General features: G+C 46.6%; 1 protein-coding gene across 1 annotated transcript in view; it reads right to left on the reverse strand.

The window, feature by feature from the left end:
• LOC119390571 (protein obstructor-E) overlaps positions 1 to 16,391 on the reverse strand; it is a 73,650-nt gene extending 57,259 nt beyond the window's left edge. The window contains exon 1 of the mRNA XM_037658165.2: positions 16,263 to 16,391. Within this exon, the coding sequence (XP_037514093.1) occupies positions 16,263 to 16,308 (46 nt within the window). The 5' untranslated portion in view covers positions 16,309 to 16,391. The remainder of the gene's footprint in view (positions 1 to 16,262) is intronic.
• Between the last annotated feature and the right edge of the window lie 363 nt (positions 16,392 to 16,754).

Consider the following 16,754-nt stretch of genomic DNA (forward strand, 5'->3'; position numbering starts at 1 on the left):
TTTCAATAAAGGTCCTGCTCAGAACAGCTGCATTAAATTGTCTTGCACACTGCGCTCTATTTTAAGAGGGGAGCTCTTTAAGCTTGTCGTTGCGCCGGATAGTGCAATCCGTAATTATCATCATCATGAACCGGTACGCGCTCGTTTCGCCCTTTTAAATTTCTGCTTCGCTCCCACGACACATGCGCCGATTTGTCCTATTCTTCATCTTCCGCTTCACTCCCAGACATGTGCGCCGATTTCTCAGGTGTGGCCTGTAGTAACCCTCATGGGCAAGAGGAGAGAACGAGTACATAGAGGGAAAGGGAGATCGAAACAGAGACACAGAAAGATATAAAGAGAAAATCATGGCAAAAAAATTCTGATGAGGTGGCAGGATTCGAGCCCGCGTACCCACGATCAGAAGGCGAGCGTCCTAACCACTCGGCTATCCAGGCATGCTAGCGGAGCGTAGCATAGACTTGTATAGTAGAGTATAGCAAGGTGGCGGGAAAAGGAAGTGAGGGTGAGGAGGAGAGGAAGGAGGAGGGGAGAGAGTAAAGCGTAGCATAGAGATAAACAGAAAGAGAGAAACAGGAGAGAAAGAAAAGGAAAAGAGACAGAAAGAGAAAGTGTGAAAGATACTGATATAAAGACACAGAAAGAGATAAAAAAGAAAGTGATAGAGAGAGAGAAAGAAAGAAGGACCAGAAGGAGAAGATAGAAGGAGCGAGAAAGACAAAGAAATTATTATAGGGAAAATATAACAATAAACAGAGGCAAAAAAGGCATGAATAAACAGAGATGGAAGAAAAAAAGAAAGCGATGAAGAAAGAAGTATCAAGAGAAACAAAGAAGGCCACCCAGCTCCGCACTCCCTTCAGGCTTCGCACCACTAGTGCGAAGCATCGCGTAATGCCTCGTCACGTGACAAAAATCACGTAACATCTAGTCACGTGACTGTGATCACGTAACATCCAGTGCCGTGATTAAAAACCACGTAACATTTGTCACGCGACTAAAATCACAACGTCACGCGAAAGGTAATCACGTGACATGTCTAGCCAAGTTTAGCTAAGTCTAGGCATACTTAGTACTTCTAGCAAACACTTAGCGTCTCAGCAAAAGCTTGGTAATACTAGCAAAACTTAGCTAGGTCGAACACTAGCTCCGCTGATGGTTCCAACCTCGCGCCGCTAGTGCAAGCTGCGCATTTTTCCTTTTCTTATTTCTTACAGCGAATGCTGTATATGGCTCGGCGAAACGAAAATCCGTTCGCCTCATATTTCGACAACGGTCTCTATTGGCCGCCCCGTTAGTTACGTCGTTCTCTACGTCGCACCCAAGCGCGCGCGCCAATGGCTGCGCCGTCAGTGACGTCGTCTCTCCGTCGGACACAAGCATGGAGGAAGGAATACTAAGGAGAGGCCCTGACGTCACACTCGTGAAGCCGCCACATCGCAAACACCCGCATCGCCTCCTAGCGAAGGCGCAGCGAAACTTTTCGCGACTTCCGTTGCGACGTTCGCAAGCGCATGCGCGCATCGCGAAACTTTGCAGCCTTTTTTTGTTTGTTTGTTTTTCGCCGTGCTAGCGGTGTAGTCGATTCACGCATGCTGCTCTTTGTGTGTGTTCTTTAGGAAAGCTACGCAATGCCCAGCTGTTGCGTATACCCTGTGCAAATCGCGTGTACACTGCGAGCAGTGTCACTTTTCACGTGTACGTATACGTTCGTTTCATTACTGATCACTAAGGCATGGTATTTGCATGCGGAGCACTCGGATGTGCGCTCTGTTGCTTCTTACTCGTTGTGTCAACTCGGAACACACGTGAAATTTTGTTTTTGGCGTCTGACGCGCCGTACATACCATGCGCTGAAGACATCGTACGTTTTAGAGGCTGTGTCGTTCAAACGAAAGCGCAATAAACTTTTGTTGTTATCGGACTACGTGATGTATGTATCGTGCGGTGTGCGCTCGCTGCGTGCTTGTGTTGTGTGCGCACTGCAATTACAAACTTTATGTGCACGATCGCGTATACAATACGGCGGTGTCTTCTTTTCGACGTGAAGTTACGTCAACTATAGGCTGGCGTTGTGCCGAATAGCCACTGCGCTCATTCCATATACACGAGCGAAGAACCGCTAATCGGGCAATAGATCGGGAAATCTGGCTACGAGAAAGGAAAAGAAAGATCTAACGCCCAGCAGAACGCGTAAGTGACTGCTAGGTGAGTTCGCATACGGTGATGTAGGGGCTGAATGTTTTTGATTACGGCACGTACCGGTAATTTCTGTACTGTTGCACAAAAACGCTCCTCGAAGAACTTCAGCACGCAACGCTCGGGCCTGCCGCGCACGAACAGCCTGGTAAACGTCTGCTTGCAACATTTTACTGCGTGCGAACCGCACAATACGCGCTAAGTTTACGCCGGGACTACAAATCCGAACAGAAGCGAACCACCGCGGAGAGCACGCCGCGGGGCGTCTGCTGTTTTGTTTGCCCCATATCGGCTTGTTTGCCCCATAAATCTGACGTCACTTCCGCCACACTTTTCGCAATGCATTGGGATACGATAGGGCCTCTCCTTAGTTTTTCCTTCCTCCATGGACACAAGCATGCGCGCCATGGCGGGCGGATGCTTGGCGGAAGCAGCGAGGAAACGGCAATACCGGCAGAGTAGCGTCAACATGGCAATGGCGCAACGCGTTGGCCGCGACCTACGCCCGCTTTCGGCGGGAGTTTCTCGACCGGCACTTCGGCTGCGGCTTCGACGTCTGTGACCGCTTGTGGTTTGACAACAACCCGATCCCGATCGACGGGATCCGGTCTCAACAACACCGGAACAATGCCATGGAGGTACTGACGCGGTGGTTTCCCAGCTGCTCCCGACGTCGGACAGTTTCGGGTCTGTGATACATGCAAGGAATCGCTAATGAAAGGCAGTATGCCAAATTTAAGCCCCATTAACGGCTATGTTTATCCACGCATTTGCCGAGGCCTACGCATTTGCCCAGGCTCAACGTCGTCGAGGAACGACTACTGGCCCGCGTCTGCCCAAACACAGTCCATTGCTTGCAGGAACGCAAAAAGGGGGTGTTCGCAATGACAACGCAACTCGGCATGCCAACGGCATTTCCAACTTTGTCTGTCCCCTAAGTTCATTGGGACCGCCTAGTTGAGCTGCTCGAACGCATCAGGGTACACGGCGACAACACGCAACGCTGGTTCGTGCAGGAGATGGCGTTCCTCGAACGCGTCGAACTTTGAAACGGTGATCCTGAGGCGCGTGCGATAGACGTCAACAAGCTTTTCGACGTCATCTCACCATCCTCAAAGACCGGCGCATTTCGCCGCTCAAACAATAACAATAATTGAGAGCGGCTTCAATACAACGTCGGGATTAACCCACTGCTTAACAGCGAGGCCGCACGCTTCAGCTTCGCTGGCTAACCATATGTAGGTACGGAGTGCTTGGGCGGTGACTTTTTCCTGGCTCGTCGCTCGTTTTCATGAAGGGTCTCTTCATTTTGGAGCGAAATCGCCACCTGGTCTCGTTTGTTTTCACTTTTCAGTACTGTTTTAAGCACCTTTTATCGAATAATATTACGGCCCAATAGAGAAAGCTTCCGATTCGTAAGTGCTATTTCACTGACTGATAGTTCTCACAAATAAAATACACATATCAGGATAAGCTTGAAAATTTTAGGGTCAGAAAGTTTTGTCATTGCGAAAGCTGGGGGGGGGGGATATTAGTCTTATATATTTAGTCATTATACTTCATATATTTATTCATTATACTTTATATATTTATCATTAGTCTTAAATATATACATACACTTCAGCGGTGACTCAACTCCGGAAATTTCTCCGAAGAATTAAAAAAGTTAAGGCAGCTTCGCAATGGTGGTGCCAAAGCTCGAAGGAAGTGCGGCGCTGGGCGGCCTTCTTTGTTTCTCTTTATTTCGTCCTCTCTTTCTTTTTCTCTCTCTCTGTTTTTCATATGCCTTTTTGGTCTCTGTTTATTTCTGTTTCTGCCGTTCTATGTCTTTGTATTTCTTTCTCGCTCTTTCTATCTTTCTTTTCCTCCCCTTTCTTTCTCCCTCCGTCTCTATTCTTCGCTTCCTCTTTCTTTGATTCTCTCTCTTTCTTTCTCTGTTTTTTTTTCACTTTCTCACTTTCTTCCCTGTATTTCTCTCTCTTTTTTCTGTATATGCTTCTTTCTTTTTTTTATTCTCTCTCTTCTTTTCTCTGTCTTTCTTGCCTTTCTTTCTCTCTATTTCTGTCTTTTTCTTTCTATGCTATGCTTTACTCTCTCCTCTCCTCCTTTACATGTGACCACGTGACACTATGCTATGCTCTGCAAGCGTGCCTGGATAGACGAGTGATTACGATGCTCGCCTTCGGATGGTGGGTAGCCGGGTTCAAATCTCGCCTCGCCAAGAATTTTTTTCGCCATGAATTTCTCTGCTTCTTATTTCTATCTCTTCCTCTCTCTCTTTTTTTTTTCTTTCTTTCTACCTCTCTGCACTTGTTCTCTCGCACGTCAGGGTTATTGCATCCCAAGCCGGAAATCGGCGCACGTGTTCTGGGAGCTAAGCAGAAGAAGAAGAGGACATACAGGAAAATAGCAGCCGGGCGCACGTGTTAAGGGAGCGAGCAGAAGAAGAAGAAGGCCGATCATGATTATGATAGTCTTCCGGTAACTCCGCGCGGCCTGAAGAAAAGCTTAACAGCTCAGCTTTGGTAAAAGCAAAAAGTCACAGTTTCGCCGCAAGGGCGAAGCAATCAATGCGATAGCAACTCATTAGAATGTAACACGAAGAACCGCAAGCAGCTCAAAGCTTGCTGCGCGCTGCTCAAGCACAAAGGACGCACGAAAACAACACACACATGGCGAGCGCGAACTAACAACTGTCACAGCTCGACACTTGCAGCGCGCTGCTCAAACACAAAACAGGACGCATGAAAAGAACGCACGCAGGACGAGCGCGAACTTTCGTAGTTGCTACTTCAACTAGCCCCTACTATGGCTCTTCTAGTTAGCAGCTCACTCCTTTCGCAAACGCGGCCGCTGCAGCGAGCGAAGTGATCTTCGTGCCGTCTATACACCTTAGTGGTTACGGTTTTGGGTAATAATCATAGGTCTGCAAAAATATTGGAACTCATCCAGACTCACTCAAGAAAGATATTTTGCTCTGAGAGCTCACTCGGACTCAGACTCATCAAAATTTTCCTCAACCGCACTCACTCGGACTCAGACTCACTAAACTTTTTCTCAACCGCACTCACTGGGACTCAGATTCAGGGCTTTACCTGAGTCTGAGTGAGCCTGACTGAGTCGACTCATCAGTCCGCCGGCGTGAAATTAACAGTTCCGATCATGGTGTAAATAGTCTTTAACGCCAATATCTCACATAATCGGTTCTCTACGATACGTATTTTCACTTGTACCCTCAAATACGAGTTATCAGTGGTTGCAATCCAGTAAGGACGTTTTTATGAAATATGCGTTTCACACGAGATATTTCTATCAAGAACGGCCCGTGATAGAGTTTGCGGGATGAGGTAAATTTTCATAACTGTTTCATGTCACAATATTTGTTCATTATGAATGGGATGTCTTCAAGTTTTCTGCGCATAATCTGTTAAAGTATACGATGAAAGTGCTTTTTTTCTCTACTGGCGTCAAGTGTCGTATTTCTTCTCTGGGAATAGAGGAGCGAGCCTGTCTACATGTTTGCATGCACCGCTTTTGTCAGTGGTTGCGGTTCTCGGCTGATCACAGCTGCAGCGGTCGAGTTTTTAAGGAGGCGAAATGCTACAGGTCCGTGTGCTGTGTCATGTCAGCTCACGTTAAAGAACACCAGGTGGCCCAAACCGTCCGAGGCCTCCGCTATGGCGTTTATCATATCCTAAACCCCATACAATAACCAGCAACATTGCAACGAAGCGCTACCAGAGAGGAAGAGAGTACGAAAGAAGACGACGCTCCCTGACATTCGCACGAACTTGGCTCCATCTATGTATGTTCTATGTATAGGGGCGTTGTTTCCAAATAAACTTTCGGTTGATAGTAGCGCCCTATCATTTGGTCTTCTAGTCTCCGTTCTTAGTAGCGCTTTACCATCATGATAAAAAATGAGCCAGTAGCAGTGCGTCTTTACCGCAACATTTCTTTTTCGCACTGTGTGTAGGCTGTTGTAAATCTGAAGCCTGCACAGCAGCGACAGTGAAAGCTGCAGTAGTGCTGAAAGAAAAAGTTGTGCATAGTGTTTGCTTGCAGTGAGCGACATTGTGAAGGCTCTGAAACGGGGAATCATGTGCAAACACTCGTCCCTTCATTAAACGAGACATGTCGTGTAATGGTCACCTGGACGATATAAGCAGTGTCACTACTCGAATAAAGAATGTTTGACGATCGGGGTATGAAAGCGTGTGCATAAGGACACCTTTGAAAGTATTCTGTGAAACAGACTATTCAATTTGTAAAGCATTTGAAAATTTTGTTTTCAGCTCCATGAAATAAACTTTGCCAAAATCTTAAAGGGGTGATATGTGAACAGGCGCTGTCCACAAAGAGGGAATCGCCGTTGCAGTTTCGTAAGCAATTTGCTTCGTACCTCGAGTGAACTGCACACAAATGGCAAGTAATTATATTTTTTTCTAGACAACAGACCTGAAGCTTGACGTGGAGTTTTAAAGAGTATGTTTATATTTACCAGGACGTACAAAAAAATTCGGCGTGCAGACATGAACACAAGAGAACGAAAATAGAGTACAATATCGACAACACATTGTATACAGGAAAATCTGGCATTATATTGTGGTTTCACGTTTGTTTCAACGTCATGTGCCTATCGTCAGTCTTGTAAAATAGTGCATTGCAGCTCAGGCTAATCTTAGTGACCCAGCAGTTCTGATGCTGCTTGTTTATTAATGCTCAGATCATCGAACGCAGACGTGTAGAGAAAGAGACGACGGGTAGCGCTGTACGCAAGCCGAGTGCGAGGGTCGCCCATCATAAATATCGCTGTCTGACGGTTCGTTCTTCGCACTACACGAGATATGATGAATGAGCCGAGAGATATAAATTTCCTCAATTTCAGCTAGCAGTTTTAATAAAGAGATGGCTGTTTCTTTTTCTTGTATGTTTTACTCTGTGATAAACGGCGTTGCTTCTTTATATGTTTAAGGCTATATTCACGATCGCGAATAAACATTCTAAGCTCACTTGCTTGGTGTCTTTTATTTATTTTTATTTTTCATTTGAGGCATCCAGGTCACCTGGTGACATAACGTAAATGTGTGTAGCAATGTTAGGCTGCCGTGCACGCAAATACCACCCAGACACAGAAGTAAAGAAACGCACAGAACCAGCGGGCGAGCACCGCGAGCACCCGCACCCACGGGCAATGCAGCGCCTTTGTTTCCTGTACGTAATGATGGTGATAGATAAAACAGCGCCCCCTCTCGGTCGTATACATTAGTTCACAACGCCACCGCTACCTTCATTTTCTCTGCTCTGTCAAAAGTAACGTTTTCCTTTTCTAGAATTTGTTTAGGTGTTCTGTGGGGCAGCCACGGCAGCTAGTTCCACAATCTACAGCCTGGTGCGCGCGGGCGCGCTTGCCATGCCGCGGCATTCAGCTGCGGAGTTTCTCTCTCCGCAGCTGAATTTCTCGGAGTTTCTCTCTCGTACCCGTGCACTGCGACAGCTTGCAGAGCGGAACTGGCATCGCTGAACACATCAATGAGCTAGCATTCACTTGCGGCATTTCTATTGCCAGGGCTGTCATCAATGTGATCCATGGATGCGCTGAACGCTTATTGACGAATTTCAGCAAGGAACGCCGACACATTGTTAAAGGCACTGTCATTGTTTATTTGGACGAACTCGCGCAAATTGAAGATTGTCATCTAGTGGAGGAAGTGGCAGCATCTCTTATCACTACACCGACACCTGCTGACGTTAGTGCGACGTTATCAACCGTCGAGCGAGACCGCCTTCTTGCGCTGATCAACAAGTTCCGCGGCTGCTTCTCATCCACTTCAAGAGTTGGTCAAACGCCGCTCACTAAACCCTGCATCATCACAGATTCCGACGTCAGACCCATCAGGCAAAATCCTCATCGTGTTGCCCCAAAGGAGCGCGAGGCAATTAAAAAACAAGTGAAAACGATGCTGGGAGATGGCGTTATTCGGCCATCTAACAGTCCTTGGGCATCGCCTGTAGTAGTCGTCAAAAAGGACGGCAGCTTTCGCTTCTGCGTCGACTACCGGGAGGTCAACCAGATCACAAAGAAGGATGCTTATCCGGTGCCGCGTATTGGTGATTCCCTGGATAGGCTACGAAACGCACGCTACTTTTCGTCAGTGGACTTGAAAAGCGGCTACTGGCAAATTGAAGTGGATGAGAGAGACCATGAGAAGACCGCCTTTGTCACGCCCGACGGAGTTTACCAGTTTCAGGTGCTTCCTTTCGGGTTGCGTTCGGCGTTGGCAAACGTTTCAGCGTCTAATGGACACTGCATTGTCAGGACTTAAGTGGCGGACCTGCCTGGTGTACCTCGATGACTTGATTGTCTTTTCTGCTACGTTCGCGGAACACTTACGAAGACTATAAGCAGCTTTTGAAGCAATACGCGTGGCCGGTCGGAACCAGATTCGAAAGCTTGCGGAGGTGCTTCAGCACGTCTTCCTTGATTATTACTCTGCGTGGCTGGCTAACATGAAACTGCGTGAAGCCAAGCTGCTGGAAGCGCCGAACGCAAAATACCTGCGTGATGCCTTAGGAAGGATAAAGGGCAAACCTCGCGCTGCGGGGATGTCGCATTGGTCGAAGGAGCTGTGCTTCCGAGACAGTTTTTACCATCCTCAGGAAAGGACTCAAGTAGGGTGTTGAAACTTCACTGAACACCCATGAATGATTGTCCCCCAACAGGAACCTCGCCAAGAAAGTGGAGACAGAGTACCAAGAAAGGTGTTTGTTGAATGGCGTGGACTGTCTTTTCAAGACAGTCAAGAAGACGGACAATTTGTCTGACAGGATCCTACTTCCGGTATTGTATGGTATTTCAGACGCAACGACCTCAGGTTGTTGCAGCAGGATAAAGAAGAGGGGTTTGTTGTTATGCTCTCTGAGTTTTAGCACGACAAGGCCGACTGTAGCTGTTCAAAAGAACTTCAAAACCTCGTCAGTAAAAGTCGCAAAGATAAAGGCGAAGGCTGTGTCCATGTGCAGCCAGCTTGAACTGCACCAACAGGCTACCCTTGTCAACAGAAGCAAAGGTGACTGTTTGAACATTTTCTTTTCGGCCAAGACGCACCAGAAGAACATTCCTTTTCAGTCGATCGTGAGTGAGAGAGGAGCTTGGCAGAATGAAGTAAGCATATTTTTGCAGAAATATTTTGCACCTTGTTTGAGGCGAAAAATTCTTTAGATATTATTAGGTTTCTGCAGTGAAATAATACCATTGGCAAATGTTTTTTTCCAAGTGACATTGAAGGTTTCTTTTATACCGTTCCTCATCCATCAGGCTGTTCGTAGTTGCATCGAAGCTAATAGTGAGGTGTCGCTTCAGAATTCTGCCGGTTTGACCGTAGACAGGTGTTGATCGTTCTTAGAGTTTTACCTGAAGTCGACTTTTATCCATTTTAAAGAAGGTTACTAGATGCAGAACCAGGGTATCGGCAAGGGTCCTACGTTGCCCCTCCATTATGCAATATTTCTTATCACGCCTTTACAGAGCGGTCAATGAGGGACTCGACCGTGACAAGGTTTTGTCTGTGTGTCGTTATGTTGAGGATTTTCTTGTGCTTTTAAAAAATCGTAACACATCCACGTATGACGATTGCCATTGCGGATGTACTATCGCGCTCAGTGAGCGACACCGTGGGAGCGCGTGGCCAAGCGCACTGCAAGGTTGTACAGTGGCGCCGATCGTGGCATGTTTTCCAGTTATCAGGGAAGGGTTGCGCTGTTCCTGCGAGTGCGCGTCGCCTCCACTTGCTTTCACACTCGCCCTAGTTTTGCCCTGTCGTGATATCAGCTTCGAAAATGATAACTGCCGCCGTGGCTTGACTACCAAACCTCGAATTTTTCTTCAATAGGGCAAAATAAATGGCAGAAAGTTCCTTCATGTCAAGTGGGGCGAGGGCGAAAGCAAGCACGTGGAAGCGATGCGTCCTCGCAGTAACAGCCAAACTATCTCCTGATAACTCGAAAACATGCCAGGATCGGCGCCACTGTACAACCTTGCAGTGCGCTCGGACACGTGCTCACCTGGTTTAGCTCATACTTAGCACGATAGTGCGGAGAGCTGGGTTTGTTGGTTGTACATGATTAGAAAAAACAGCGCAAAACCACAGGACACACAGCAAGGGAACGCACACAGCGCTGAAGTATTTATAGGCTCATTTATAGGCGATGCATTTGGTTTTTCACAATAAATTTGTTGAGAGTTCAGTCATAACGTTCCTCGTTCCAACTCGCCCAACAAGCAACGTTGTTGAGAGTTCAGCTCTGTGCGTGTTCCGTTCCTGTGTCCTGTGGTTTTGCGCTGTTTTTTCTAATTAGCACGATAGTACATCACCTTTTTTGCGCCATGGCAAAGGGTTATAATTCAACCATTAACTAACGAACCGTAACCAACTTCAGTTTTTAGACATTGCTGTAACCTTCTCTGGCAACCTTGTGTGCTGGAAATATAACCCGAGGTCTCAAAAGAGTTTGTTGCCCTATGACCCTATGTCCCTAGTCATTCGAAAACAGTGGAGCGGGCCGTAGCCTCCCAGTGTCTCATGACGGCCTTGAAGAAGTGGTGCACACACACCGTTTAGGAAAGCTTTGGTGCCCAGGTGGCTAGGCTGCAAGAAGCTGGTGTCCCGCAATCTGTAATAACTGCAGTAGCGGAGGCAACGCTGAAAAAGATCAAGGCCGAAAGCTCGACTGTTCCAGCTCCAAGGATGCATGTCGATAAGAGATGTGTAATTCTGCCTTATTTGCAGAAAACATTACACTACCTAAAGAAGGTTGGGGGGGGGGGGGGGGAGCGACACGGAGTTGAGATCGTGTTTTCGGCTCCTAGAAGCTTGCAGGGTTTTTCGCGCGCATAGGTAGAGGGCGAAACAGGGTTCAAGGGTGCGGGAAAAAAGCACACCAATTCATGTGTAGATTCCAGTGTTGGCATGAAGTGTAAGATACCTTTGTCTTGTGGTAAAGGCTGTGGGACGGAAGATGTGTGAACGTGCGCACGCGTGAGCATGAGTTGTCAGTAATAAACAATACAAGCGGGCGCCTTCCCACCACACTGTTCCGAATGCAAGTGTGAGCCAATGCTGAAGGATGTAAATACACCGAGTCGCGCTCCGCGATAGCAGAGCAAGGGAAACTTGCCAGGCATATCACATAAGGAAGAAGGGAAATGACTGTGTGTGTGTGTGTGTGTGTGTGTGTGTGTGTGTGTGTGTGTGTGTGTGTGTGTGTGTGTGTGTGTGTGTGTGTGTGTGTGTGTGTGTGTGTGTGTGTGTGTGTGTGTGTGTGTGTGTGTGTGTGTGTGTGTGTGTGTGTGTGTGTGTGTGTGTGTGTGTGTGTGTCAGTTTTTGTGTATAACACCGAGATGACGTTTATTGATGAGCGCTGTTAAGATGCTGGTTTGTGTTTGTCTTGGATTTTTCGCGGTTTCCAGATGGAGATTACCTTGCACGGCGTTTTTCATGCAAGGCATTCGTGTATCGAGCGCGCGACAACGGCTTACGTAACGGGTGCTTCAACCTAGCACATCATTCTTGGCTGGTGGATGAACTGAATTCCATTAACATGACTCAACTTTGCTAATAGGGATACGTCAGATAATCCCACACGCACCCAATGAGCACAATTCTCTTCTTCTAATTAATGCACACGCCAGTGCATATTGCCGATACCTGGTTTGTTTGATTTCGCAGTGTGTTGCGCTAACGGGTTATGTCGGTTGCTTATCAGCGCTCTTCTGAACCTATGTCGGCATTTCCAAGAAAATGAACCTTCAAATAATGACTGTTAATTAAATGGGTGCAAGGACCATTACAGGCAGCATGAAATTCACCTCTGGACAGTTTCCGTGGTACAGCTACTTACCTGCATGTCTAATGCAAGGTACACCGGCAAAGTATTACTTTCCTGTTTATGCTCTTCCATAGCTAGTGAGTTGTCTATCTTACGCTATTAAATACAACAAGATAGCACAGTCTTGCATCCTCCGGTATTGCGCTCTCGCCAATGACAACATTCCTTTTGCGGTAAAACCTCACATTGTCTTAAAATACGCAGCACAAGACAGACGTGACAAGGAGCCATTGAACAAAGAATGTCGGCACACAGGTCTGTTGTCCGAACGTTTGCTCCGATTCCCTGTTCAACTATTTATCAGCACTTAATTTAGTACCGACACGAATTTAGGAGATTTTTCGCATTGTTGCTCTAAATAAAGGCACTGGTGTCAAGAACCCTAAAATGAGTATAGTGGTGCCTCGGAATGCACTGAAAGTACTTTTGGTCTCGCTACCTTGCAAAACCACTTTCCGTTTCAATATCGAGCGGGCGCTTTCATAGTGACAAGTAAAAGCAGTCTATATCACGTGGCCACAGCAACTCATGACGCACTGGCACAGCTCTATTGTCTGCTGTCATTTGCACGTGGCGCAGGTAAACAAAGATGAGTCAATTGACGTACAGCTAATCCGCCAGCGATTTTGGCCGCATAATTAACGCGGAATTCGCAAAACCTGCGAGTTATGTTGACTCGTGATGATGATTATATTGCGGTGCAACTGTCTTGCGGACGCTGGGTGACGAAAACATTAAATCCAACTAAAACATTTTATCTGTGTTTCTTGGATCTCGTGTGGGAAGAGCGTCAACACTACATGCCAGGGAAACGAAAACTATCCCTCTAGCGATGCCTAAAAATTATCTCAGTAATCCCTTAAAACTTGCTGTTAACATATTGTCACAAGGTGACTTTCTACCCTAAAATAATGAATATAATACACTACCAGCACTAAAATTGTAAAGTTGGCGAGTAACTTCTAATCAGAGTTGTACGTAACGCGCTATAAGTAATCGATTACTTGTAATCAATTGCATTTCATTGTAATTTTGTAATATAATGGATTGCTTTTTCGAAGCTGTAATAACGTTACTGGTCATTTATTACATTTTCTTGTAATTGATTACCGGTAATGAGTTACCTTTTTTTCCCAAAATCAACTTGTAACCAGTCTTCTACGGCATTTCTCGTGCCAAAAAATATGCGACCGCTGTGCAGAAAACTCCCTCCTGTCAGACCCTACAGAGCCTACTTTTTCACCTTTTCCTTGGCCTTGCCTGCAATGCCTTAACCGAGAACCAGCAACAGCGAAGCGCGACGCTTCATAGAGGACATGGTCGCTAGCATCGAAGCACTGCGCAACTACGAGCTGGTGCGCAAGGTGTTCCTACGTTATAATAGCGCCCCTCCCTTCAGCGCACGCATTGAGAGAGTGTTCAGGGTAACAGTTGACCTCTTAACGAGGAAGCGTGGAAGAATCAGCGACGACAACTTTGAAAAACAACTCTTGCTGAAAGTTAACGTGGAACTCTATATCACAGAAGCCACAGTTAGCCTCGCAGCCTTCACGCAAGCCTCCAGCCTTTTCTCTACCATGCAAGCCACAGCAGTTCGTTGTACTTTGAGTAAACTTGGGTTATTGTGTTACGACAATGAAATTTTGAAGGAAAGTAACACAAAAGTAATCGATTACATTTGTGTATTTGCTCAGTTACGTTTCTGGGGCTCTAATTGAACACTGTAATCAATTACATATGAAAGGAAGTAATTCTAATCGGTTACATATTTTCTGTGACATCTGCTAATATACTCCACAGCCTGGGGACGGCGTCCTGGCCTCCTTGGGGGCCCCAGGGCAGAATGCTCCGCTAATATTCTTAATGTCGCCGCCATGTTGTCGCGACAGCTCGAAAATACGACATTCGTCATCGGTTGCGACGCACATTCATGTAGCACCGAGACAGCGATGGGCACGCTGTTTACGTCTCGCGTGATAATTGTATGTTCTTGGAAACTACTCTGACCTCCTTGCCTCTACAGGATGGAACGGATGTCTAGTGGATATTGTCCTTTTTGTTTTGTATATGTGGTATTCATCCAGTGAGAATAGTACTAGTATTGTACAAGAGGGTTCTGTGATAGTTTTCGAGCCGTATACTCGCGATAGTTTCGAAGGATGAACGAAAGGTTATAAGCGCAGAAACAAAGACACTCGCACAAGCATACTGTAAAATAAAGTTTTTGCTTGAATATTTACGCGTGTTCATGCATCCATGCATGGTACGCGGCCTCGTAATCTAAGACAGCAGTCGCGTCGGTCACCTAAGATCGCTATTAGTAGACAGGACAGGGTTAAGTACTGTCTAGCGCGCCGTACAATGCTACCGCCAGTTCGTTCGATACTTTATATTTTGAGCGAGATGCACGCTATACTGTAGTGACATCGAGACAACCATACTTCTGTATGGTCAGTTGGGAGCGAAATCATATTGAGGGTCAGTAAAATGCAACGGCCACCGACAATAATTCAACCGCAGAGCAACTGTTCGAATAAGGCTTAATAATTTGTGGCAGGATGCAGTACTTTCTCGTACAAATGTTACACCTATAAATCGGGATAAGTGCATGCCGATAAAGCCCGGCTGTATATGCGACCGCACCACGCCCTCTGACCATCAAAATCTCCAATATGCAACTACTGAGTTACCGTCTCTCCTGTAAGTTTTTGTGCCAACCACCCTGATCTATGGACCATCGTGCGTAACTTTTGAAACATTTAAATTTTATTCGTCAGCTGTCAACATGTGCATCAACAAGTCGTTCACTAAATATCGATTATGAATGTCATCAAGTTTCGTGCCAGCAGTTGACGCGCAAGAAGCGAGTGCTCGTGTGAAAATGTAAATAAATGAGAAAGGTGAACGGCTCTTTCATTAAGTCGTTAGCTTCGTATAACTGAGATCGTTAGCGTTCACGCTAACTGATCATCGCTGCGTAAGTAAGCAGAATCCAAGCGCGAGAGAGCGTACGTTGCAGCGCTTACCTCGATGTCGTACGACTGTTGCGGTACTTGGGAAGTTACAGAGAATGGAAACACCATAAACCTTTCATGTAGTGTGGGCGTGGTTTGCTTCGTTGAGTTTCGCACCCTCCTGAAGCGTGTAAGGACTGAAGAAACATTCAAAGCCCTTGGTACATTAAAAACCTGGCGCTACACAACCAAAAATGGAAGGTCCATACTGACCCAATCACTTGTGGAGAGCTCAAGCACCTCTGCGGCTGCCAGCTGGTGGTAGCTTTTGGCAGCGGCACTTGGGCAGCACTGGTGGTTCTGTATGTTGCTCCTACCTTTTGTGTCACTTACGAGTAGTGCGCAAAAAACAGTTCGAAATTCCCCACGAAAACCTTACTAATTTCGGAGACACATAAGAACGTAAACCTTAGGGAAGGATTACAGTACAGCTGCGTGAAAATAAGGCATCGGTGGAAAGGTCTGAGCGAGAAAATTCATTCGTCGTTTCACAGAGTTCGACGTGCCGATACAACATAGCAGCCATGTGGCTCGGTCATAGTGGTCTGAGATACCGGATGACTTGTGAGCATTCATTAGTCGTATCCTGGACATGTTTGTTCCCATGAAGATGGAGCCGTCACGCATAAGAATGGAACACACCACGCCACCCTACAGAGCAGCAAATCATAGGTGCGTAGCTTTCAGAGGTTAATGCGGTCTTTATTACAAATGAGGTGTTTGCTCGGCTGTATTAAGAGTCAGCCGAAAACAAACATGTATTGCTGATATATTATTTATCTTCACTGCAAAGGAAGAATACTCAAAGAGTATCTCGGAGATGGGCGTAAAAAAAACAAATTGGACTTGGTATTGAAACAGGTGATTCGCGGGATGCAAGAAAACAGGCGATTCGGTTATACAGAACGCAGTGACGCCTCAATTAGCGGTTGATAAATGTGCACGATACGATACTTTCACACTTTATCATAGTTCTGCTTGTCACGTTATTAAGGAAAGGAACGTAAGAGCCGATTAACTACACGGCGGTCTTATATCATATCGTACTGCCCGGATACTGGCCGAATTCTAACGGCATCCTCAGTGGTGGAAAATTGGGCCGCCGTTCGGACGTCGAGCGAGGCAAGAGAACGTCGCTCGGCGTGCCAGGCGGACACTCACCGGCAAGCGACGCGAGGGCCACGAAGACCACGATAGGGACCATCATTCGCTCGAAGCTGTCGGCGCTCTCAGCTTGGCGACAATCCCGTTGCTCCGTTTGTCCTCTCTCTCTCAAGGGAAAGTGGTGCGTATGGACCGGTTCAGCTGGTTGCGCTAACCCAGATTCCATACTCCTGTGTATACGAGGGCCCTTGCGTTCGCTCTATCGCTCTATGTGTGTACATTGCATTGCATTGCTGATAATGAAGGCTGATTCTATGTAATCATTACATCAGAACAACTCAAGCAAATCAGCGTCGGGAAAGTAGGAAATACTTGAAAATGACACAGAAACAAGAACGCTGCCGAAATTACGCTCGTGGTTTTCTGTTGTTGTTTTTTTCGTACTGCTTACAATGCCATAATCAACGCACCACATATGCATAATCAATCTTGAACAGACAATTGGATTCGCAAAAAAGTGGCAAGACGGTAGTGCAGGAAGACGTGCGA

The sequence above is a fragment of the Rhipicephalus sanguineus genome, chromosome 1, assembly GCF_013339695.2.
Source record: "Rhipicephalus sanguineus isolate Rsan-2018 chromosome 1, BIME_Rsan_1.4, whole genome shotgun sequence".
NCBI classification, from domain to species: Eukaryota; Metazoa; Arthropoda; class Arachnida; order Ixodida; family Ixodidae; genus Rhipicephalus; species Rhipicephalus sanguineus.